The 25,879-nt window shown below is 43.2% G+C and overlaps 2 protein-coding genes across 2 annotated transcripts in view; both read left to right on the top strand.

Annotated features, from left to right (window-relative positions):
* The window catches only part of LOC120909308 (membrane-spanning 4-domains subfamily A member 4D-like), a 79,840-nt gene extending 74,964 nt beyond the window's left edge, over window positions 1–4,876 (top strand). Inside the window, exon 7 of the mRNA XM_040321056.1 lies at window positions 4,729–4,876. Coding sequence (XP_040176990.1) covers window positions 4,729–4,860 — 132 coding nt within the window. The 3' untranslated portion in view covers window positions 4,861–4,876. The remainder of the gene's footprint in view (window positions 1–4,728) is intronic.
* A 12,595-nt stretch (window positions 4,877–17,471) lies between these two features.
* Window positions 17,472–25,879, top strand: part of LOC120909307 (membrane-spanning 4-domains subfamily A member 4A-like) — a 44,322-nt gene continuing 35,914 nt past the window's right edge. Inside the window, exon 1 of the mRNA XM_040321055.1 lies at window positions 17,472–17,570. The gene's annotated coding sequence lies outside the window, so the exon portion shown is untranslated. The remainder of the gene's footprint in view (window positions 17,571–25,879) is intronic.

Genomic DNA, 25,879 nt, shown 5'->3' with positions numbered 1-25,879 from the left:
CGGAAGCGCCACCTAGCGGTCAGCGTAAATATGCAGTTACTATCCGACGGTGTAACACAGTTACGCCAGTTTCCGTTTCCGCGGATAAATGCTCTCGAGGATTTCAGCAGATTTTAATGCGATGGAGTGTACTCACCATCGCATTGAAATCCGCGCCGAAATCCTCTGGCGATGACGTGTCGCGCCGTCGCCGCGATTATGACGCGGCGACGTGCGCGACGCTGTCATATAAGGAATTCCACGCATGCGTCGAATCATTACGACGCATGCGGGGGATCCCTTCGGACGGATGGATCCGGTGAGTCTGTACAGACCAGCGGATCCATCCGTTGGGATGGACTCCAGCAGATGGATATGTTCTGCATGTCAGCAAATATTCTATCTGCTGGAATCCATCCCAGGGGAGATATATCCGCGGAAAAAGATCCGCTGGCGTGTACACACCATAGGATCTATCCACTGAAACCCATTTGCTGGGATTTATCTGCGGATGGATTCTATGGTGTGTACGGGGCCTAAGAATCAGACGCATAGATACGACCGCGCAACGCAGAGATACGGCGGCGTATCTGGAGATACGCTGTCGTATCTCTTCTGAGAATCTGTCTTTATGAAACCTACTAACCACATTTATTTTAATTCAAAGGGTTAATAACGTGAAGTTCCCAATGTTCCTCAAAAGAAAAGACATATGTTAGCAAAATGTCTAGAAGTCAACGTTTTTCAATTCAATAAATCAATTAGGGATGAGCTGAACATGCGAACAGGAAAAAAAAATTTGTACGAAAATGCGAACACTGTTAAGGTCTATGGGACACGAACATGAAAGATCAAAAGTGCTCATTTTAAAGGCTTATATGCAAGTCATTGTCATAAAAAGTGTTTGAGGATCTGGGTCCTTCCCCAGGGGACATGTATCAATGTAAAAAAGTTTAAAAAAATTAGCATTTTTCAGGGTTTCACGATTTTTAATAATTATTAAGTGAAACAATACAAATTAAATATTCCTTTTGTCAGAACCATTGACGTATCTCGGCATAGAGCCTACATATACCGTCAGAATATTTATTCTGAACTGTAAAATATTATTGTATTTATGAAAATATGTAAATCTGTGCTTTGGGAGATATAGAATTTTCCTACCATACAAGATATCAAAATTCTTTTATCCGTGCTATTTTGAGGACAAGCAATACAAATGAATATTTAATATATATATATTTAATAACTAAAGAGTGCAAAATTAAAATCACGTACAATTCGTGTTAAAACAAATAAATGATATGCTTCTATAATCAGAAATAAGCGATGGTTGAATGTTTATATAATATTTACATCATATGACAAGGTGAATTCATAGCTCTCATATTTAAATCATCTTGGCGTATTTAAAACCTTTTAGATTCTAGTGACATAACCTTGACCTTGTATTATCTCTTCTCAATAACAAACAGATCTCTTGCTACTACTTATTATATATGTGTACATAACAAATGTTATATTGTACACAAGCTTTCGTTAAATTTGGCGAGGATATATCTTCACATACGCCCTCACTCTAAAACCGATTTACCATCATTGGCACTTAGCTTTTCAAAGTCAAACGTAATGCGTATGTCTAATATTTGGGATACAATTATCTCATGCAGCAGTTAGACATAACCAACTCCCAAATTATATTTGCCAAGTATATTTACATAGTTTTAGTTGTGTGTATGTGAAAATCTCCAAATTACCAAAAAGGTAAATAATCAAGATTATACATTACCAGTATGTAAGAGATTTTTCTGCTTGAGAAGTGAGAAAGTTCTAATGAAGGACTTCTATTCCCCTACATCTTTGCGGTCACTGTCTGTCTTCCAGCTTCCTTCAGAGATCAGAGCAGCTCCAGCCATCTTTCTCCCACCAAGCTTTTTCCCATCAGACTCCCATCCTGTCTTGTGTAATCACTTTTTATCTCCCCAAAGAAGTAGGTGTGTATTTCCCTATCACATGACTGGCGATATCACATGACAATATGTTTTGATGAGTGACTATCTTGAACCATGTCGATATTAACCTGTAGGGGGCAGTGGTGTCTAAGGAATAATTCCTAATTTTCGGGTCAATCAGAGTTGATCATGACTTACGACCCCCTTGACTTCTGGCCTGGTATAACACCATAAATTATTTTATATGTCAAACAATATGACAACAAACCTTGACATTTCGGCAACCCCTAAATTTATGATTGAGATAAGGTTTTATGATCAGCACACATGCCTTGGAAAGTTCCTTTAAACTAATACCGGAATGTGATCAAAGCAGTCTAATACTTTGAAGTTATTATAGGATCTTATACCTAGGACCCCAGTAATGTCTATGTGCTTAACAGGTTATAATATATAAACTATTAATACACATATATTATTATGGCATTATAAAGACACAATACTATTTAAGATACAGTATATTATTCCACCGGGATTGTGAATAAGCCCCTTTTCTCTCATAGTACAAAGACCACCCTGTGTAGCTTGTAACAGCTTGTGCTCATCAGACCCTTATCTACAGATGCCAATCCTTCTAATTTATGGTCTGGGATACATATACAGAAGAACAATGTCTTCTTGTAAGGCAGAAAACCGCTGTATAGATCTTTGACTGGGTATTAACCTCTAGAGAGAGAAAAAGATCCAAAAATGGCTTTAGTATTGTTCATCATATATATATGGATAGGAACACTACGAAAAATATACTTTTGCAACTTTATATGTATTCTTTTAACCCCAAATATTCTGACACTTTAAAAAACGTGCCTGGGGGTGTCCTTAGTATGCCTGAAAAATAGCGCATCATTCCCGTGTTTAGAACAGTACCACAGCAAAATTAAATTTCTAAAGGAAAAAAAAAGTAATTTAAAACTGCTCGCGGCTGTAATGTATTGTCGGATCCCGGCAATATAGATATAAATCATTGAAAAAAATGGCATGGGTTTCCCCCGCAGTCCATTACCAGGCCCTTTGGATCGGGTAGAAATATTAAGGGGAACTCCGCACAAAACATTATTTTGCCCTTCAGGTATGGTGTGGATTTTAAGAGGAATCTTGTGCTAAATTTAAAAAAAAATGGCGTGGGGACCCCCCAAAATCCATACCAGACTGTTGTCCGAGCACGCAACCTGGCAGGCAGCAGAAAAGGGGGGGACAGGAGAGAGGCTCCCCCCTCCTGACCCATACCAGGCCACATGCCCTCAACATGGGAAGGGTGCTTTGGGGTCCCCCCAAAGCACCTTGTCCCCATGTTGATGGGGACAAGGGCTTCATCCTGGTGGTTGTGGGGGTCTGTGGGCGGGGGGCTCATTGGAATCTGGAAGCCCCCTTTAACAAGTCCTGGGCGCTTGCAATGTCGGCACCCAAAGCCGATCTTTTCCTCGGCTCTCATGTGCTGCCGCTGCCATCTTCAGGAGGGATTTAGGAAGTGAAGCCTTGCGGCTTCACTTCCTGGTTCCCTACTGTGCATGCGCGAGTTGCACTGCGTGATACCACTGGTCCCTGCTGTTTTCTGGGACCTGTGTGTCTCCCACAAGACAGCCGGGGGGACGAAGTGGGTGGCGTAGGTCACTGCGATCACCATTGTGATCTATGCCCGGAAGAGGGAGCGAATACCTGTATTACACAGGCATCTGCTCCTTCCTCCCATCTGAAAGGTGCCAATTGTGTCACCGGAGGATTCCAAAAAGTGGAAGTTCCATTTGTGGGTGGAATGCCACTTTAAGTTATGGATAAAATTTGAAAAATTGTATATTAAAGAACCTCTGTCCTCTTCAGTAGCTGATACCCGTTGCAGCTCATGATCCAACTACTACATTTACTGTACATCCCAAGGTTCCCAGGGAGGTCTTCAGTGTACAAAATCAGCCCACATATCTCCCATTAAGACAGTATCAGTAAAGTTTTGATAAAACCAATTATATGTACCAAGTAACATCCACCTAAGGTTCCAGCACCAAACATTCTACTACCTTGAACAAGTTTAGATATAATTGGACCTTTCTGGAACTTTTGACATCTTTATTTTACCTTAGGATTGTTTTAAAAACTTGGGAATAACACAAATAGAAGCTTCATCTTGTTAATCTTTATTGTGGATTATGTTAATGTCTAAGAGATTTCCTTCTATGATTCACATTTCTCAGAAATTTGTCTTCATACCCTCTAGCCTTAGAGCCCATTCACACAGGGACGACTTTGGATCCGACTTCAAGACACCCCTAGTCGCCCCTAGACACCCCTAGTCGCCTCAAGTCGCGCTGCCTGAGAAAATCAATGTAAGTGAATGGGAGCCGTCTTAATACACACTACTGCAGTCGCTCCGACTTCAGAAAAGGTTCCTGTACTACTTCAATCTGACTTCTAGGCGACTTCTAGGCAAATTGTACCCATTGATTTTAATGGGAGTCGCCTCAGAAGTCGGATCACTGTCTTAACAGAAGCAACAATACAGGAAGAAAACATACATTTCTCAGGCAAACCCCTCCCTCCCACAGAGCTGACTGTTGTTTGATTGGCCACTGAAAAGCCTCCTGTCCTGGAGGCAACTTGAAGTCGTGTCCAAGTTGCCTCCCAAAGTCGCGCTGGAAGTCATGTTGCCCCTGTGTGAATGGAGTCTTAATCCTTGGTCATAATATTTTGTCTTTCTCCTCAAAAATAACAACATTTATTTTATTGTTCTTTTTCCCTTCTGAAGGTGTTCGTGATACAGAATGATGCCGTCCATGCCATGTATCCTGGTGCCCTTCCCGTTCCTGTAACTACCACTTATGCTCAACCACCACCGGCGCAACCACCAGCATATCCAGCCAATTTATATAAACCTTGACAAATCAATTTACAAAGAGCACCTGTCACTTGCGTATTTTATGGGATGGATCAGCTTTCTATTGGATTGTTTCCTAATTATTTCGATTTAGTAACTTGGAAATATTGGTCAATTCTTAGGTTGTTTTTCTAAAAGTGATTACTATTGCCAAAAAAAAGTTGGACTGGGACTCACCTTCAGAAAGAGAATTGTCTTTTTCACTTCTACCAGTACCATTTTTGTGCTATCTATGGTTAGTTCTTCATATCATGATGTTTTTTTTCTTTGTACTGAGTGCTTCCCCATTGTCTTATACAGTATGGGCCAGATTCACAAAAGAGATACGACGGCGTATCTCCTGATACGCCGTCGTATCTCTGTTTTAGGGCCGTTCTAACTATGCGACTGATTTATAGAATCAGTTACGCATAGCTAGCCCTAAGATCCAACAGGTGTAATTGAATTACACTGTCGGATCCTAGGATGCAATACTTCGGCCGCCGCTGGGGGGAGTTTGCGTCGTAAACCAGCGTCGGGTATGCAAATTAGCAGTTACGGCGATCCACAAAGGTTTTTCCCGTCGTTACGTCGGCGCAAGTCTTAGTTTCCCGTCGCAAAGTTAGGGGTACTTTAACATGGTGTAAAATTACTCCACCATGTTAAAGTATGCCCGTCTTTCCCGCGTCGCTTTTGAATTTTTTTGTTTTCCCGGCGTAAGTACGTTACGCACGTCGCGATTCTCAACACGTCGGCGCGTCGTAATTTCGTGCAAAGCACGTCGGGAAATTTGCGAACGGAGCATGCGCAGTACGTCCGGCGCGGGAGCGCGCCTAATTTAAATGGTACCCGCCCCATTTGAATTGGGCCGCCTTGCGCCGAACGTGTTTACGATACACCGCCGCAAGTTTACAGGTAAGTGCTTTGTGGATCGGGCACTTAGACTGAAAACTTGCGGCGGTGTAACGTAAACGGGTTACGTTACGCTGCGCCGCAGGTACGAGAATCTGGCCCTATATGACTATTGTTTGCTTATAGGTAGAACTTTTTGTATAGCTTTGCCAAGCCAATAAGCACATATATATGTACATATACAGTATACTGTATGTACTGTATATTTGCATGCACTACATTGATGCTATTTCTGTATACAATATATTCATCTAATATCCATTTTTTTTGTGCTGCTTTATTTATGGTTTTACTGACAGTTCTATGAGAACTTTTTGGGTGGGGGGGAAGGCACTAGTTACAGCACCCAGCCTTTACTTGTTACTTTGTTTGCTATAGATGATTTTAGAGCAGACATCATTTGACATATTATATTATTATTATTATAATAATAATACACAATTTATTCTTTGGGCAGACCAGTAAACATATTCTTTGAAGAAATCCCAACAAGGTTTACTGGTCTGCCCAGTGGAATGTGAACTAAGTACACCTGAAAGTAATATGTTGCCTTTCTAAAAATTGACATGAGACCAATTAGTTAGTTTTAGGTAAATTCTGAATGGATCCCTGCTGCTGGATCAACCGTGTAAATATGCAATAAAGGCATACCTCCCAACATTTTAAAATGGGAATGTGGGACACCTACTAGTAAACGTATGTAGGTATAGGACACACCTCCTGCCACACCCCCTTAAAGGAGAAAAAAAAAAGGTTAAGTAAATTCACAAGGGCTTTTTTTTACCTCTACAATTGTTTATATTGGCTTTTAACCCTTTCATGCCTATGCCTATGTATGACATTTGGTGTTTACAAGTTAAAATCCATATTTTTGGCTAGAAAATTACTTAGAACCCCCAAACATTATATATATATTTTTAGCAGAGAATCTAGAGAATAAAATGGCGATTGTTGCAATATTTTATGTCATACGGTATTTGTGCGGTGGTGTTTTAAACACAACTTTTTGGGAAAAATTTACTTTCATGAATTTAAAAAAAATGAAAAAGTAAAATTAGCCCAATTTTTTTGCATAATGTGAAAGATGATGTTATGCCGAGTAAATAGATACCAAGCATGACACGCTTTATAATTGCACGCACTCGTGGAATGGCGACAAACTACGGTAACTAAAAATCTCCATAGGCGACGCTTTAAACTTTTTTTACGGTTACCAGGTTAGAGTTACAGAGTAGGCCTAGTGCTATAATTATTGCTCTCGCTCTTACGATCGCGGCGATACCTCACATGTGTTATTTGAACACCGTTTTCATATGCGGGCGCGACTTCCGTATGCGCTTTCTTTGCTGCGCAAGCTCGCGGGGAGGGGGGCGCTTTAAAAATGTTTTTTTTTGTTTTCTTATTTATTTATTTATTTTTTCTAATATTAAATTTTTTTTTTTTTTTTTACATTTTGATCACTTTTATTGCTGTCACAAGGAATGTAAACATCCCTTGTGACAGCAATAGGTGGTGACAGGTACTCTTTATGGAGGGATCGGGGGTCTAAAAGACCTACGAGCCCTCCTTTGCACTTCAAAGTATTCAGATCGCCGAAAACGGCGATTCTGAATACTGTGTACTTTTTTAAATCCGGCGCCATTGGCATCTGAGAAACCCGGAAGTGACGTCATGACGCCGCTTCCGTGGTTTCAATGCGGACACTGAATCAAAGCCGTTTACGGCTTTGTTTCAGAGCTCGCCGAGACGCTGGAGGCGCCGGATCGTGGATCGGGTCTCCCGGTGGGACGGGAGGCCCGGTCAGAGCGGCGAGAGGCGGCGGGAAGGGGGGGATGTCCCCTCCCGCTCCTCCGGCATAACAACCGAGCGGCTTTTAGCCGCATCGGTTGTTATGTTTGGAAAGCCGATCGCCCGCTCTAAACAACGGTGCAGGCATCATCCCGGTATAACCCCTGAAAGCCGAGGACGCATATATGCGCTCCGTCGGCGTGAAAGGGTTAAAATTGACAAATGCAGCAATTTAGAAATCAGATGAAAGGTTTAGTACTTGGAAACACTTTTTGAAAGATAAAAAGTGCATTTTATATACAACTATATAGATCAGACCAAAATGAGGGACAAATAAGGAGGAATGAGGGACGAAGGGACATTGTTACAAATCAGGGACAGTCCCTCGAAATCAGGGACAGTTGGGAGCTATGAATAAAGGGCTGGAGCTGCGCTGAAAGGCAATGAATGCAAGCAATAAAAATCCTCCCGAAAGAGAAGAGATAACACAACAGTCAGTCGTCTCCTTGAACAGGGAATGCACAGGCATATCAGATGTCATTTGATATACTGAATGTAGACAGTATAAACTTCATGGAAATCATCACTACCACTGCTGTGGAGTGTATGATGATTACTCACTGTCAATGAAGTGACACCATCACCTCCACTGTGTCTGTCAATCCTGTTTTGTACAGGCGTTACAACCCCAATGATGATTCGTTATTTCCCAGCGGGTGTGGATCCTTTCCAGTGGCTATGAAGTTAGCATGGGTGTATGCATGAGCAGCTCTCCGACCCCAGTAATGATGTCACAGTGACTAGTTTCGCCAATAAAGGCACGCTTCTTCTTGCTCTGTATAACACTGATCTGTCCAGGTAGGTGAGAGAAAAAGTCTCTATTCTTACTCACAAAGGCCCAGATTCTCAAAGGGCTTACGACGGCGCAACGCCATTTGCGCCGTCGTAAGTCCTAATCTGGGCCGTCGTATCTATGCGACTGATTCTTAGAATCAGTTACGCATTGATATCCCTTAGATCGGACAGAAAAAAAATTGCATTTAAGATCTGACAGCGTAAGAGCCTTATGGCTCTTACGCTGTCAGATCTTAAATGCAATTTTTTTTCCCGTCGCTAGGTGTCGCCTCGTCGTTTTCCCCGTCGTCTATGCAAATTAGCTATTTACGCGAGATTCCCGAACGTACGCGCGGACGACGCAGTGAATTTACGACGTTTCCGTAAGCGTAAACTTGCCCATGCTATATGAGGGGCAAGTTTACGAAGGTCCGTTGTATGCCAGGTTCTCAACCTGGGGGTCGGGACCCCCTCGGGGGTCAAATGACAATTTTCCAGGGGTCACCGAATCCTGGACTGTTCCTGAAGCCCGCACCGCTCTCCCAGCCTTTTCGTGGCCACGCAGCAGGGCTGTCTCTGGAGCCTGTGGCCGCCCATTCAGTTCACGTCATGGCTGGGGGGCAGAGACTAGAGGCCAGCTGACTGGTGAGAAATGTGAAGTAAGAGGGGCTGAAGGAGAACCTATCTCCTGATTTCGGCATAGGTGTCACTTCTGTGAGACACCACAAAGTCGGAGACACAGTGAGTTACACTACCTGTGATTATAGTTGCCATTAAAAGTCACTACAGTTTTCAGATCAGCAGGTGACTTTGATCAAGAGCACCTAAGTTGGCTGCCACTGATCCCACCCCCACCAGCACTGCCACTCATCTCATTCCCCCCACCAAAGAGTAAGAGAAGGAATAAAAATAGAGAATATATGAAAGGGAGCGGAAAAGAGCTGGAGGAACAAAGAAAAAGGGGGAAAAAGTATAAGAGAAAGAACAAGACGGGCGGCGAGAGAGAGGTGTGGGGAAAAAAAAAAGAAATTAGGATAGAGGGAGATAAAAGTGAAAGAAAGGAGAACAAAGAGAATGAGAGTTGTACATCCTAAAATGTACCATAAGGGTTTTAATACTGTATGAGTGGAAGGGAATTACTTGTCTTGCCTTGGGTGCTGACAACCCACGCTACGAAAATAATTCTACTGTAAGGGGTCCCCACAACTTGGGAAATTTTATCAAGGGGGTCACAGCTCTAGAAAGGTTGAGAACCACTGAGTTATAGGCTGTCCTTCCAAGGTTTCAAGAGATTAACATGATATATTTGCTCTGGTTTCCTTTTCCTTGGCTGGTAACACCCCCCTTCTCTTTCCATAATTTCAAAGGAACCTTGCCACTTCACTGGGAATTTACTCTCAACTGTGGGGACTAGTACCAGCACTCTATCACTAGGGTTGAAGGTTCTGGTCTTGGCACCCCGATTATAAACCCTTCTATGGGCCTCCTGGGCTTGCTCCATATGTTCCCGTAAAATTGGCATGACAGCGGCAATCCTATCTTGCATCAGTGAGATATGCTTAATGACACTTCTATATGGTCTCTCCCTCCCCATTTCTTTTGCGACATATAGCAATCCCCTGCAATGTCTACCATATAGTAGTTCAAATTGGGAATATCCTATAGAGGCCTGGGGTACCTCTCATATAGCAAACATACAAAAAGGTACAGTAGCAAAAAATCCCAATTTCCCCCATCTTTGTCCACCACCATTTTTAACATTCTTTTGAGCGCCTTGTTAAATCTCTCCACAAGACCATCAGTTTGGGGGTGGTAGACAGGTGCAGAGATGGGAGATTTTGAAAAACTTGCACAATTTCTTAGTCACTCTGGACATAAATGGTGTGCCTTGATCCGTTAATACCCCTTTTGGAATACCCACACGACTAAATACCTGGACAAGCTCTTTGGCAATAGTCTTAGGCTTAGCTGAGATATTACACAAGGGAATGGCTTCAGGATACCGTGTGGCATAGTCCAGTATTACCAGATCGGCTGATGGCCCCGGGCAGATTTTACTACTGGTCCCACCAGATTCATGACAATTCTTTCAAATGGCACTTCAATTATCGGTAACCGTACCAGCAGACTGCGAAAATGGGGTGATGGTGCAGATTACCGACACTCTGGCCATGACTCGCAATATTCTTTGACATCTGCATGTAACCCAGGCCAAAATAATCTCTGGGTTATTCCCTCCTCAGTTTTCTCTATATCCAAGTGTCCACCCATTATATGATCATGGGCTAAATCTAATACCATCCGACGATAGGGTTTTTGAACCACTAGTTGCTCTACCTCCTCCTCCCCTTGCGTTACCACTTGATACAGCAAGTTATTAAGAGCCATATATGGGATTGACACCCCTACATTAGATTCAAAAGATTCTCCATCAATAATTTAACATTTTCTCTGGCTTTATTGAGCGTGGAGTCTCTTAGAAGTCAGGAAATATGTTTTTTGTATGGAACAGCTAAGTCAGGCACCACATTCTGTCCACTCTCGCTATTGGAGTCAGAGATAATGTCTTGTTCAGTAACCTCAAGCTAGGGGCTGGATTCCAGCTCCTCCTGCTCCCCAGTAATTACAGAAAATGGAAAAGTATCTACCCCTTCGCTGGACACAACAACCATTTCCCTTTTAATTTTGTAATGAAAAGGCTCCAGAGCGAGTTCCAGTGTTTCCTCAGCAGGGGGAGCTCTTTCCTCTATTTGTTTTCTCATAAACTCCAAAAGTGTGGAAAATCTCTCCCCACTTGGGCTTCCTGAAGTAGTGAGGGTAGCACCCCCATGTGTCACAGTGCCCTAAGGGGTTTTAAACTCAACCACAGCAGTCTGGTAGTCACGTGTGTCACCATGTATACAAATCACCCCAATAGTGCTAGGGTGTAACTTTGCAGGATTTACAAAGTCACAAGTCTTCCAGAATCTAGCAGAGCAGTGACTGGCTTTCCATCAACTGAAATCGTACACATTTGTTTTTCCATGTGTCCCTGACTTGATGCAGTACATGCCACGTGTGCAAAAAGAGACATGTGTTTTTTAAAATAAGCAATATCACATTGGTTCATCATTTAGGGAATAGTTAGCAGCAATATGACCTAACGCTTGGCAGCGATAACATTTTATGTGTTCTGTACCCCGCATCCTCCAGGAGGTTTTCACCCCTAGAGACATTACAGGGAGTGCAGAATTATTAGGCAAGTTGTATTTTTGAGGATTAATTTTATTATTGAACAACAACCATGTTCTCAATGAACCCAAAAAACTCATTAATATCAAAGCTGAATATTTTTGGAAGTAGTTTTTAGTTTGTTTTTAGTTTTAGCTATTTTAGGGGGATATCTGTGTGTGCAGGTGACTATTACTGTGCATAATTATTAGGCAACTTAAAGCGGTTGTAAACCGCATAAACTTTTTTTTTTTTCCCCCAAACCTGCAATGCAAAAGGCATAATAGGCTAGTATGCACCGCATACTAGCCTATTATGAAATACTTACCTCGGAACGAGGTGTGTACCACTTACCTGGTCCACGCTGAGCAGGATGTCATCTTGCTCCGGCGTGTCTTCCGGGTATCGCCGCTCCAGCGCTGTGATTGGCTGGAGCGGCGATGACGTCACTCCCGCGCGTGCGCGCGGGAGATTTAAAATCGGCAGGGTCCGGCGATGCCGGTCCTTCAGCCGTGGAGTCCCCCCTGCGCATGCGCCGCCCGCATTGCGGGGGTAATATCTCCTAAACCGTGCAGGTTTAGGAGATATTCTCCTTACCTACAGGTAAGCCTTGTTGTAGGCTTACCTGTAGGTAAAAGTCCAAATAGTGGGTTTACAACCACTTTAACAAAAAACAAATATATACCCATTTCAATTATTTATTTTTACCAGTGAAACCAATATAACATCTCAACATTCACAAATACACATTTCTGACATTCAAAAACAAAACAAATCAGTGACCAATATAGCCACCTTTCTTTGCAAGGACACTCAAAAGCCTGCCATCCATGGATTCTGTCAGTGTTTTGATCTGTTCACCATGAACATTGCGTGCAGCAGCAACCACAGCCTCCCAGACACTGTTCAGAGAGGTGTACTGTTTTCCCTCCTTGTAAATCTCACATTTGATGATGGACCACAGGTTCTCAATGGGGTTCAGATCAGGTGAACAAGGAGGCCATGTCATTAGTTTTTCTTCTTTTATACCCTTTCTTGCCAGCCACGCTGTGGAGTACTTGGACCCGTGTGCTGGAGCATTGTCCTGCATGAAAATCATGTTTTTCTTGAAGGATTCAGACTTCTTCCTGTACCACTGCTTGAAGAAGGTGTCTTCCAGAAACTGGCAGTAGGACTGGGAGTTGAGCTTGACTCCATCCTCAACCCGAAAAGGCCCCACAAGCTCATCTTTGATGATACCAGCCCAAACCAGTACTCCACCTCCACCTTGCTGGCGTCTGAGTCGGACTGGAGCTCTCTGCCCTTTACCAATCCAGCCACGGGCCCATCCATCTGGCCCATCAAGACTCACTCTCATTTCATCAGTCCATAAAACCTTAGAAAAATCAGTCTTGAGATATCTCTTGGCCCAGTCTTGACGTTTCAGCTTGTGTGTCTTGTTCAGTGGTCGTCGTCTTTCAGCCTTTCTTACCTTGGCCATGTCTCTGAGTATTGCACACCTTGTGCTTTTGGGCACTCCAGTGATGTTGCAGCTCTTAAATATGGCCAAACTGGTGGCAAGTGGCATCTTGGCAGCTGCACGCTTGACTTTTCTCAGTTCATGGGCAGTTATTTTGCGCCTTGGTTTTTCCACACGCTTCTTGCGACCCTGTTGACTATTTTGAATGAAACGCTTGATTGTTCGATGATCACGCGTCAGAAGATTTGCAATTTTAAGAGTGCTGCATCCCTCTGCAAGATATCTCACTATGTTTGACTTTTCTGAGCCTGTCAAGTCCTTCTTTTGACCCATTTTGCCAAAGGAAAGGAAGTTGCCTAATAATTATGCACACCTGATATAGGGTGTTGATGTCATTAGACCACACCCCTTCTCATTACAGAGATGCACATCACCTAATATGCTTAATTGGTAGTAGGCTTTCGAGCCTATACAGCTTGGAGTAAGACAACATGCATAAAGAGGATAATGTGGTCAAAATACTCATTTGCCTAATAATTCTGCACTCCCTGTATGGTGGGGCACGGACAAGTCCTCAGCAGCAGTATATCGCTCCACCAGGCTCACTAGCTGGTTTGCAGTCTTTGGGTCCCCATGGCTGACCCACTTCATCAAAGTGGCAGGGAGCGTGCGTAAATAACGGTCCATGACCACACACTCCACAATTTTAGGTACTGGCAAAGTCTCTGACTGCAGCCACTTCTTGGTGAGGTGTATTAAGGCAAACATTTAGGAACAGGGTGGTTTGTTAATACTGTATGCCCACCGATGCACCCATTGAGCCTGGACCACAATGGTGATGCCCAGGTGTGTAAGCTTTCAGTGTCTAAGTCCTGGGCAGCATCTGGTTCCAGGTCAAAATAGGCCTTTTAGGGTTCTCCTATCAGAAAGGGCGCTAGAAGTCCTGCCCATTTCTTTTTTTGCCAACCTTCTGGAACAGCGACTTTCAAAAGTCACTAGATAAGCTTCAACATCATCTGTAGGTATTAGCTGGGCATGCATAATTTTCTGTTTCACTGGCAAAGGACCTGTGAACCCCTTCTTTAATTCCACCAGGGCCTCCGCAAACTGGTGATTTGCCTCCTGCTGTGCTGCAGTGGCCTCTGCGACCTGGCCACTTGTTCAGAAAGATGCCCGCATTCTCCACCATATGTGGGGGTATAGCTCAATGGGGATCACCTTCCCTGGGAACAAATGGTAATCCAAACAGCAGGTTTTCTTAAAATCTGACTTATAGCCAGTTTTATTTTTTAAAGGTTGCAAGACATAAACAAAACAGAAAATAAATCCTCACCATGCAGGCACTAACTAAACAGATCAGGATCCTAACCTCACAGATGAAGGGTTTCTCCCAGTCACCCACAAAACAAAGATCATGCAAACCTTTTTCTGTCTCTCACAAAGCAGACATCACATCAGTATCTCTCTCTCAGGTATGGCTTACTGAGTCTCGGGCCAAGAGCAATTCTTTGCTCCGGTCCTGCTTTATTTATACCAGCTGTTGGTGGACAGTGGACTGCAAAATCTGGTTTGGAACCAACCCTGACAAGTTGGCTGGTAAAACCCAGACTGGATTCCACCGCAGATGAAACATAAACATCCATCTATCACCTCGCCTTTCATAATGTCAAAATATATATATATATATGCTATTTAGATTTAGGCACTGGAATATCTTCTACTCGACCTTTGACACTTGTGGGAGGATCATGATTTTTATAGAAAACATTTTCTATCTTTCCTGCTTCTAGCCTGGGTTACAATGTTGTTACAATGTATAAATAAACTTTTATGAGATGGCTGGGTTTTTACCTGTGATGATGAAGACATTGGGGCCATTAAATATATAAGGAAAGGCTTATACAATATATGCTGCCTAATAGTCAGTCTGTGAATTGCCAAAAACTAGTAAATGGACAGCCAGAATATTTTGTCACATGGGACTGGTAGCCCTTCATTATGCGGCCCACACAACATATGGCCCGTACAATGCTAAAAGAAGCCCAATGTTCAAGAGTAAGGATGAGGGACAAGCATATTTTTAGATAGACACTGAAATACTTGTTGAGAAGCTTAACAGCTGAATTTAAGTTATGCTATGTGCCTTTCCCATATATAGTACCTAGTTCACCAGCTAATATTTTGTTGGCACCATCAAGCCCAGTAATGTTGACCTTTGCTAGGATCACTGATTACTGTCCATTACACATGACTACCCCTCTGGGATAAGATCGTCCTGTCCATGTTTTATAAACCACCGCATAAATTTCTGGGGTCAAGAGTAGGGTTGTCCCGATACCACTTTTTTTTAGGACCGAGTACAAGTACCGATACTTTTTTTCATGTACTCGCCGATACTTTTTTTTTAATGCCATGTCACAGTTTGACTGATGGGCACTGATAGGTGGCACTGACTGATAGATGGCACTGACTGATGGGCACTGATAGGTGGCACCTATAGGCACTGGCAGGTAGCTGGCACTGGTAGGCGGCACTTATGGGCACGGATGGCACTGACAGGTGGCACTTATGGGCAGGCACTTATGGACAGGCACTGAAATGCAGCAATAAATGACATATTTTCAAATGCTATGCTGCAGCACCCATCTTGGTACACCCTGCAATTGGCATCAGTAAGTATCAGCATACATGGCTGGGTGTAACAAGATCATGATGCGGCTGCACCCTGACAGCTTACCTAGCTAGTTCTACTGCAGGTGATGACTCACTTTCCGGTCCGCTGACTTTGCTCGTTCCGTCCACTGAGGCTACCCGCCCACTCCACCTACTGACTCCGCCCGATCCACCTACTGACGCCACCTGCCCCCTCCGCCCACTGAGTCCGCTCACCCTCTCCGCCCACTGACTCCGCCCGCTGACCAAGTATCGGGTCAGTCATTGAGAGCTTGTGTGCGAGTACAAGTACTCGCACAAATGCTCGGTATCGGTCCTGAGAGACAGCACCAGCCCAATTTGGGAGCCCTAGAGATGTGTTTGATGGTTATTACCCTTCTGTTGGAATTTCAAAAATTGTTAGAGTACACTCCAATGCAGTTTTGGGCCCCAACTCCAGCCACTGACAGGTTTACCACTGGCCAATTGAAGGGTATAATGAGGAACTGTGACTCGTCATGATCCCCCCAGAGTTTTTCATATTTAGGGCTTCCCTGTTAGGCAGGGCTGAGGAGGTGCAGACTTTGCCCCTTGATCTGGATTTTGGGTACCCTGTAAAAATAGGTTTCAGAATATCTTGTTTGGGAAATGTTTATATTGCAAATGCTATTTGCTATTGTGTACAGTTATTGTCACTGTCATCTGAATGCTACCCCAATACACTTTCTGCTCTGGCTTTAGTGTGTCAGAGAGTACGGCCCGGATTCAGATAGATTTCTCTATCTTTGTGCGGAGATACGTTACGCCGCCGTAATTTTGGGCGCAAGTTCCGTATAAAGAAAGGACTTGCGCCCTTAGTTACGGCGCAAGTTCCGTATTCAGAAAGGACTTGCGCCCTTAGTTACGGCGGCGTAACGTATCTCGTCCGGCGTAAGCCCGCCTAATTTAAATGGGGATGATGTGGGCGTGTTTTATTAAAATTAATCATGACCCCGCGTATTTGACGTATTTTTTGAACGGCGCATGCGCCGTTCGTGAAAAAATCCCAGTGCGCATGCTCGAAATTACGCCGCAAAGCCTCATTGGTTTCAACGTGAACGTAACTTACGCAAAGCCCTATTCGCGAACGACTTACGCAAACGACGTAAAATTTTCAAAATTCGACGCGGGAACGACGGCCATACTTAACATAGGATACGCCGCATATACCCCTCATATGGCAGGGGTAACTTTACGCCAGAAAAAGCCTAACGCAAACGACGTAAAAAAAATGCGCTGGGCGGACGTTGGTTTCTGAATCGGCGTATCTACCTCATCGCGTAACTATACGGAAGCGCCACCTAGCGGCCAGCATAAATATGCAGCCTAAGATACGACGATTACACCAGTCGGATCTTAGGGAAATCTATGCGTAACCGATTCTCTGAATCAGGCGCATAGATACGTCGTCGTATCTCGTTTCTGAATCCGGGCCTACATGTTTATGTGAAGGGTCACTATCTAGGAACCAGGGAACCCAATTATCCAACGGCTCTATCGGAGGCATCAACATTTTCCACACATCAGTAAGATTATTTGTGCTACGTGATCACTTTCAAATGTTTATCCAAAAGACTTTAACGAGACAATGACTTGAAGCAAAGAGCAAATGGCAGCCTGTAAAAAACTGCCAACACAGGTAACATTTTTATTAGTGTTAAGTGTTGTTGTAAGATTTTTATGCACGTTAGCTGCTTTGCATATTTTACCACCTTGGATCTACATACAACCTGCCATCCTTGTCTCTAAGGTAAGAGATCTAAAGGTAACTGTTATAGTTGTAGGACTCGCACTTCCTGATACTTACATTTGGACCTACACTTAGAACACGAACGGAAGCGTGAGTATACATGTAATGTGTTCATTAATGCAAAACTGGTATATACCATGTTGTCTATAGCCAGCTTTTGCTGGAGTTTGTACACTTCAATACAATCCTATACCTCCAATGCACATGAACATAAAACTGAGCGTCGTTGTGATGTCACTGAGTACCAAAATGCTTATAGTTGCATTGAGAGCGGTGTAAGAGAACCACTGTGTGAGTTGAGAGCTGACAGGGAATGTGTGAGCAACTGGACACTGCAAAACACTGCTGGGAAATGTAGAAACAACTACTAGGCACTTTGATAGTACTGTTGGACTACGAGTCGGCTCTATACAGCGCCTGCGCACCAACGTTCGGCTTCTTTCGGCAACTCATGACGCGGCCGTATGCGCCGGTGGGAAGCTTTTCTCATCACGTCAATCACTTAGCCTGTGAATAGGAATGCCCACTCCCGCGGGATTCACTACCCGGAAGCTGGGGTGAAAAATAGCGATAAAACGGTATGTACGAAAAAATAAATAAAAAAAAGATCAGCATACTGTCAGTGTCAGCTTAATGTAATGTTAGAATTTTTTTTTTAGGGTGAACCTCCGCTTTAAGCAACAGTTTTGTTCTTCCTCTTGGGATAAAGGTGTTACATTAATACTTACAATTTGAAGTTTGTAAGCAGTAAATGGTTTGTCTCAAATCACAAACTGACACTTTTGTCGGACAGCTTGGTCTGTTAAAGGACATTGAAAAATAACTGATTTACTGGCCTGATCACCAGGTGAAAATAAAGTACAAAAGCTTACAAAAAAACGAATGCAGCCACCACATCTAAGAATTGTAAGCTGCAATGTAGCACATTTTGGGGTTTAATACAACTTTATCAGCTACTGGGTATTGAGCTACTAGGCTCTATAAAGTTAACTACTGAGCAGCATTAGTGTTGGGCATAGTAAAAGAACAGCTGGGCATCATGAAAACTCTGCTGGACACAGGATTAACAATTGCTATCAGCTACTGGGTATTAAGCTACCGGGCACTGTGATAACAATACTAGTCACTGTAATATCAACTGATGGGCACTGTAATAACAACCGGGCACTGTGAAAACTGTTGGGCACTGTAAAACTGTGCCCAACAGCTACAACAGTCCCCATCAGTTCCAACAGTGCCCAACAGTTTTCACAGTGCCCAGTTGTTATTACAGTGCCCAGCAGTTATAACTGTGCCCAACAGCTACACCAGTCCCCATCAGTTACAACTAATGGGCACTGACAGAAGCACTGTTTACTGTGAGAGCAGCAGGACATGGTGAGAACTGCTTGGCGCTGTGAGAGGGCCGGTCTAGGGTCTGAAGCATTGGTCATCAAAAAAGAAAAAAATTATGTTATGGAAAATTAACCAACAATCTATCATGAATCTACACATACCATTTGTTACCTTGTGTAACTCAGGCGCATTTGACCACTTTTTAATTAAAGGGTCCACTGTTTTTGGTAAGGAGCCAATTTATTTATTCACGTCGAGTGAATTGCACATAATTGGTGGAGGCTTCACTGTCCAATCAAGATACAGAATACTTTTACTGAGGACTTTCTGATCACTTATAATTCTTCTGCACATGATTGAAATAATTCATCTTATTACAAATGGACTTTATTTACCTTTAATATTTAATACACATTGTTTAATAATACTTATCTAAGTGCCCCCTTCCCTCACTTTTTTCCATTGTATCTTCAGTCACCTGAATTTGGGGAGCTGCTATATTTAATCCACACGTTTTATGGTTCATCTATTTTTCTTATTGTAATTTCCTGGTTTCACCAATCGGTCATTCCAGCCGTGGCGCATAGATTCATACCACACCAATTGTGGACCATTACCAACTTTGAGAGTCTAAACCTTATCCATAAGCTGCTGTTTGAAGCCAGTGTTGAGGATGGTAGAGAACTGGAGGTACAGAAGCCCAGGGTAAGTAGCTGAGGCTAGTCCTGAGTTGATAAATATGGCCAGTTGCCTGATATCAAGATATCAGCTCTGGGGTACCATTACTAATGTAAAATAGGTTCCCTAGCTGCCAGAGGAGTAATTTTTCTAGTATGGCGTTTAGTCAATGATAAACAAATACTGGTAGTAGGAGATTCCAAAGTAATCTGTCACAAATTCCGAGATTGACAAACATTATGCTGTTTACTCGGTAGAGGGTTTGACACATTGTGGATCTGTAGGACAGATTGTTGGGTGGTGGCCAGCTTGTATGGTTCACATTGGCACAATTTCAGGGACTTATGTACTAAGCTACTCCCTGTACCATGAGCTACACCAGAGAGACAGCTAGAACTAAGAGAATTGAACAAGTGGCTGAGGAACTGGTATAAGAAGGTGGGTTTTGGGCTCACTGAAAGGTGGGCTGCATTTTTGGTCAATTACTGTCTCTACAGTAGGGACAGTCGGCACCTAAATGGGATGGGTGCAGCCCTGTTGGGAAAAAATAGAAAAGAGAGGAGGGGTATGCGGTTATGTCAAGAACAATCTGAAAGTAAATGTGATCTATAACACTTAGGCTGCGTACACACGGTCGGTCCAAACCAATGAAAACGCACTGAAGTTCAGTTTCATCGGTCCAAACCGACCGTGTGTACGGCCCATCGGTCCGTTGTCCTTCGGTCAAAAATTTTAGAACTTGCTTTAAAATCGAACCGATGGACCGCTGCCCGATAGGTCCAAACCGATGGTTAGTACACAAAAGCATCGGTTCAAAACCCGCGTATGCTCAGAATCAAGTCGACGCATGCTTGGAAGCATTGAACTTCGTTTTTTTTCAGCACGTCGTGTGTTTTACGTCACCGCGTTCTGACCCGATCGGTTTTTGAACTGATGGTGTGTACGTACATCAGGCCACTTCAGCGGTGAACCGATGAAAATGGTCCGTCGGACCATTCTCATTGGTTTGGATCGACCGTGTGTACGCGGCCTAAGGAGTTCTTGTGGCTGGAGCTTCAAGTGAATGAAAAAAAAAAGTTAATTATTGGCGGATGATTGATATAGGCAGCATAAGGGATGGGGAGAAGATTTGACCGTTGTTAGAGACAGAAATGGCAGGGGAAGGTGGCAATGTGAATATTATAGGATATTTCAACTACCCTGATATTGATTAGGAAAATGGGACTCCACACTTGACTAAGGCTCAGAACTTCTTGAACTTCTTGAACTTATTGGGTCTAATTTTAAATAACATGTAGCTGATTGTAGATGTGTAAATTAGGGACAACATGGGGCAACAGTTATCATAGAATATTCTATCAATCACAGGAAAAACATACATATTGGTATGACAAGTTCACTTACTTTCTAAAAGCAAATTTTAATAAGCTGAGCTTTTAAAAAGACCAAACAAAGAACACTGAGGACATGTGGGAATGTATTAAGGACATAGGGTTTTAATTACTAAAACTGGAGAGTGCAAAATCTGGAGCAGCTCTGCATAGAAACCGGCTTCCAGATTTTTTTGTCAAAGCATATTTGAAAAAGCTGAAGTTAAAAGCTGATTGGCTGCCATTCACAGCTGCACCAGATTTTGCACCCTCTAGTTTTAGTAAATAAACCCCATAATAGACAAAGTTCATTCCACTGTGTAACAAATATAAAAGAACAACAATGAAACAGGAGTGGATAAATCCCAAGGTAATGTAGCACCCTCTTGTGTGCTTTTAGTTTAGTGCGGGTACATTTATTGACTTATGGTAAGTGTTAGTCTGGAATCTGGGTCAGGGTTTACTGCAGATCAGGTTGGATGACTCCCCTGGTTCTAGTAGTTCGAAGAAACTTCTAGAAGTTAATGGACAGAGGCCAGGAGGGCTGATCTGCATATTCAGGGGAATTTTGCCAATCCCCAGGTAGAGGGCCTGGTAGGGTGGCTGAGTCAGCCCTTAAATATGTATGAGTAATGCCAGTAGGAGAGTAGAAGATGAAGTGCCGAGGAGAATGTCAGTGGCCTAGGACTGGGCTTGGGATGGTTTAGGAGGATCTATTCAGCAGAGCGGTTTGACATAGCAGCTGGAGGCCTGGTAGTGCCTGCAAACTGTGTCTATAACTGATTCCAGCTACACTAAGAGATAATACACTCCTGCATGCAGTTTGCCTATTTTTTTTTTAAGTGCCCCGGATCCCTTTTATTGTCCTTCGATCTCTGGTGGGCTTACACATTCTGGTTGAAGCACTTGCTTTCCTCTAGGGTTTGTTAATCTCAGTCCCTAAATTGAAATTGGTGCATCTGTTCCCACCTTATGTGGTATTAGAATTATTTTTGCTTTTTAATTTAGCAGTTGATTGATTAGTAAGCGCCATTACACCCCTTTTACTATAATTTTTTTTTTTGTGCTATTTCCACAGGGGCTGGGAGCTTCTAGTCTGTAATGGACTTATTCTTCTAAATCCACTAAGGATAGTGTGAGGAAAGGAAAGGAAGCATTTAATGATCTTTTTGTACAGAATAAGGAAGTTGTACCCTGTTCTTGTTGTTCTTTGCTTCAAGTTGGGCATCCCATGAATCCTATTACCCCATCCAAGTGGTTACCCCTAGTAAAACATCAAAACAAAGCCAAGAGACTGACTTCTTGTGTTTGGATGCAAGCAGAGAATGCATGTTGTCTGGCTGTACAGGAATAGGGGAACCAGCAGCCCCTACGGGGATAGTGCTACAGTTATAATGTAATACAAATAAAAAAAAATTGATATAAAAAATGTAGAGCAAATAGGTCATCATCAGCTATACAAAACTACAAGGAATGCAATCAGAGCAGCTAAATAAATTAAGAAAAACATATTGCTACAGGAAGTAAAAGGAACCCCAAAAAATTCTTTAAATATATCATTAGTTAAAGGGTAAGGACAGTATTTTCTCTTCTGCTTCTACAGATGAAAAAGATGGGTCTCATAATCAAACCAGTAATGTTAATATAATTAAAACTTTTTTTAAAACATTTCAAATTTGATTTGCCTCCTTGGCAGACAAACTGCATATTTCCCATTTGTCACATTCTGATCAGGGGCCCCCATTGTCCTCAAAACAAACCTATATATGCTGGCTGTGGCTCCACCCAATTTTGAAGCCCAAATTATGGGTGTTCCTGTGGGGGTGGGGGGGGGGTACAGCCAGCACGAAACCATGCCCCCCCAAGTTTATGGTTGCTCTTACCACCCTTGCCATCTTCTCTAGTAGTTCCAAAGTCATCTGCGCAAAGAACTCATAAAAAGTTCAGGAAAGCAGCAGTGACTTAAAGCATAACATTTTCCATAAACAAAAATCTTGTCAGTGCTACAGGTAAAATAGGGCATCAGGATTAGGGCCGAACACCCCCCCGTTAGGTTCGCACCAGAACCTTTGAAGTTTAAACGGACCGAACGTTTGCGCGAACATTTAGAACCCCATTGAAGTCAATGGGACTCGAACATTCAAATTCAAAAGTGCTCATTTTAAAGCCTAATATGCAAGTTATTGTCATAAAACGGGTTTGAGAACTCGGGTCTTACCCCAGGGAACATGTATCAATGTAAAAAAAAGTTTTAAAAACTCTAGTTTTTTCTGGAGCAGTGATTTTAATGATGCTTAAAGTGAATTTTTTTTTTTTGAAAAATTCCTTTAAATATCGTACCTGCTGGGTGTCTATACTATGCCTGTGAAGTGGCACTGTCCCTGCACAAAATGAGATTACTAGAAGAAAAAAAGTCATTTAAAACTGCTTGCGGCTTTAATGTAATGTCTGGTCCCTGCAATATGGATGAAAATCATTGAGAAAAATAGCATGGGTTTCCCCGCCCCCATCCCCCAGGTCATTACCAGCCCCTTTGGCCCTATATACTTTGAACAGCAGTATACAGGCGGTGCAAACAAGACAGGGACTGTAGGTTTGTTGTTAAGTAGAATCTGTTTGTAATTTTGAACTGGTACATTTTTAAAGTGTAGCTCCAGCCATAACATCTATTTTTAAGCTTTACTGAAAACAGAGAAGTGTTATCACCCCTGTAACATTTGATTTTCTGTCTTGTGTGCATCTGTTCAGAAGATTGCAAATCACTTTCTGTCCCAATGACAAATGATTTTTAGAAAATGTGGGTTTTTTAGTGAAACCAGGATTGGTGATAAAGCATCAATGGACAGGAGACACCTCTTACAGAAGAGAATTTCACTTCCTAGGGGTAGATCTCCTCTCACTTCCTGTTGTCTCCTTCCGTTTGCAAGAAGGAGTCGTTTGTAAGTTGGATGTTTGAAAGTAGGGGCCTGCCGTATATACTCTGCAGAAATTTGGGCCCTAGGTGTTGGTGTTGCCACAACACTGTAAGCCTTCACAGTTAGTCTTGGTGGGCACTGGAACGCCCTGCTGTGTGAACTATTATATCAAGAATTGTAATTACATGCCATTGTTGAACAGTGGTAGAAAAATTGGGCCTTTGGTGCTGGCGCTGGTGCCACAACACTGTAAGTCCTCACAGTTACTCTTGGTGGGCGCAGGAATGGGCCTTGCTGTGAAATATTAGATCAAAAATTGTAATTACATGTCCCTGTTGAACAGGGGCAGAAAAATTGGGCCTTAGGCACTGGTGCTTGTGCCACAACACTGCAACCCATCACAGATACTCTAGGTGGAGCGCAGGAATGAACCTACTGCAAAGTATTGCATCAAAAATTGTAATTACACGCCCCTGTTAAACAGGTGCAAAAAAATTGGGCCTTAGGCACTGGTGGCCATGCCACAACACTGCAACCCCTCACAGATACTCTAGTTGGAGCGCAGGAATGAGCCCGCTGCAAAGTATTGCATCACAAATTGTAATTACACGCCCCTGTTAAACAGGTGCAAAAAAATAAGGCCTTAGCCACTAGTGGTGGTGCCACAACACTGCAACCCCTCACAGATACTCTAGTTGGAGTGCAGGAATGAGCCTGCTGCAAAGCATTGCATCAAAAATTGTAATTACACGCCCCTGTTAAACAGGGGCAGAAAAATTGGGCCTTAGCCACTGGTGGCGGTGCCCAGAACCAAAAATGTTCTTACAACCTATCAGCATGATCATTGAAAAGGAAAAGAATAGTCACTCAGCATAACAGGATAGTCACTCAGCATCAGCATAGGCAGTCTTTAAGAGATCTGACATTTCAAAAAACATTACTCAGTTACATCAGCATCAGGTGCTTGGTAGCTGGTGGTGATCCAAGCCTGATTAATTTTTATGAAGGTCAGTCGATCGTCCGAGTTGGTGGAGAGGCGCACCCTGTGATCGGTTACAAAGCCTCCAGCAGCACTGAATGTGCGTTCAGAAAGAACGCTGGATGCAGGACAAGCCAGTAGCTCAATTGCGTACTGTGCAAGCTCTGAACAGTGATCCTTCCTCAAGACCCAGTAAGCCAGAGGATTTTCGGTGGTAAAGGTGTCCAAGTCTGATCTTGCCCCTAGGTATTCCCGCACCATGTAAAACAGACGCTGGCGATGGTTGCTGGAACCGGTCATACCTTGGGGCTGTGGACTAAAAATGTGTCTGAACGCATCAGTCAGATGGCCACCTTCTCCACCGCTCCTTTTGTGACTGACCAAAGCCTCAGCATCCACTCTACCAAGTCTTCGGCATGTTGCGGCTCAACACGGCCAGCTGCCGAAAAAAAAGAATGAGCATGTCCCACGGGCACGTGCTGATGAGGATACACCGTGTCCACGACCAGCACTGTTGCCTCTAGATGCAGAGCCTGCTTGCCCTCTTTTATCGGCTCGTGACTCTCTGCCTCTCCTTGTTGTCCTTCCAGACATACTAATGGCCTGCAGGACACAGACAGTACATCACGTGAAAGTACTTGCAGCAATATCCCCTGCCTGTAGTATTAATATGAGCAGATCCCTGACTATAGGAGTAAATATGAGAAACATCAGCTTTACGTTAGGTGCACAATGCGCAGAGGACACGGACAGTACACACACCATGTAGCTTTAGGTGCACACTGCAGAGAACACAGACAGTACACCACGTGAAAGTACTTGCAGCAATATCCTCTGCCTGTAGTATTAATATGAGCAGATCCCTGACTCTAGGATAAAATATGAGAAACACCAGCTTTACGTTAGGTGCACAATATGCAGAGGACACACACAGTACACACACCACATAGCTTTAGGTGCACACTGCAGAGGACACAGACAGTGCACCACGTGAGAATACTGCAGCTAGCACAATCACCTGCCTGCCTGTCAGTAAATTAGGAAGAGCGGATCTAGCTAAACTCAATACAGTGTATAAATATATATACAACAGGGATGCATATATATCCTCTACACACTGTA

Source organism: Rana temporaria, chromosome 8 (assembly GCF_905171775.1).
Source record: "Rana temporaria chromosome 8, aRanTem1.1, whole genome shotgun sequence".
Lineage (NCBI taxonomy): Eukaryota > Metazoa > Chordata > Amphibia > Anura > Ranidae > Rana > Rana temporaria.
The sequence above is the reverse complement of the archived record's forward strand: the minus strand, read 5'-3'. Positions and strand labels throughout refer to the sequence as shown.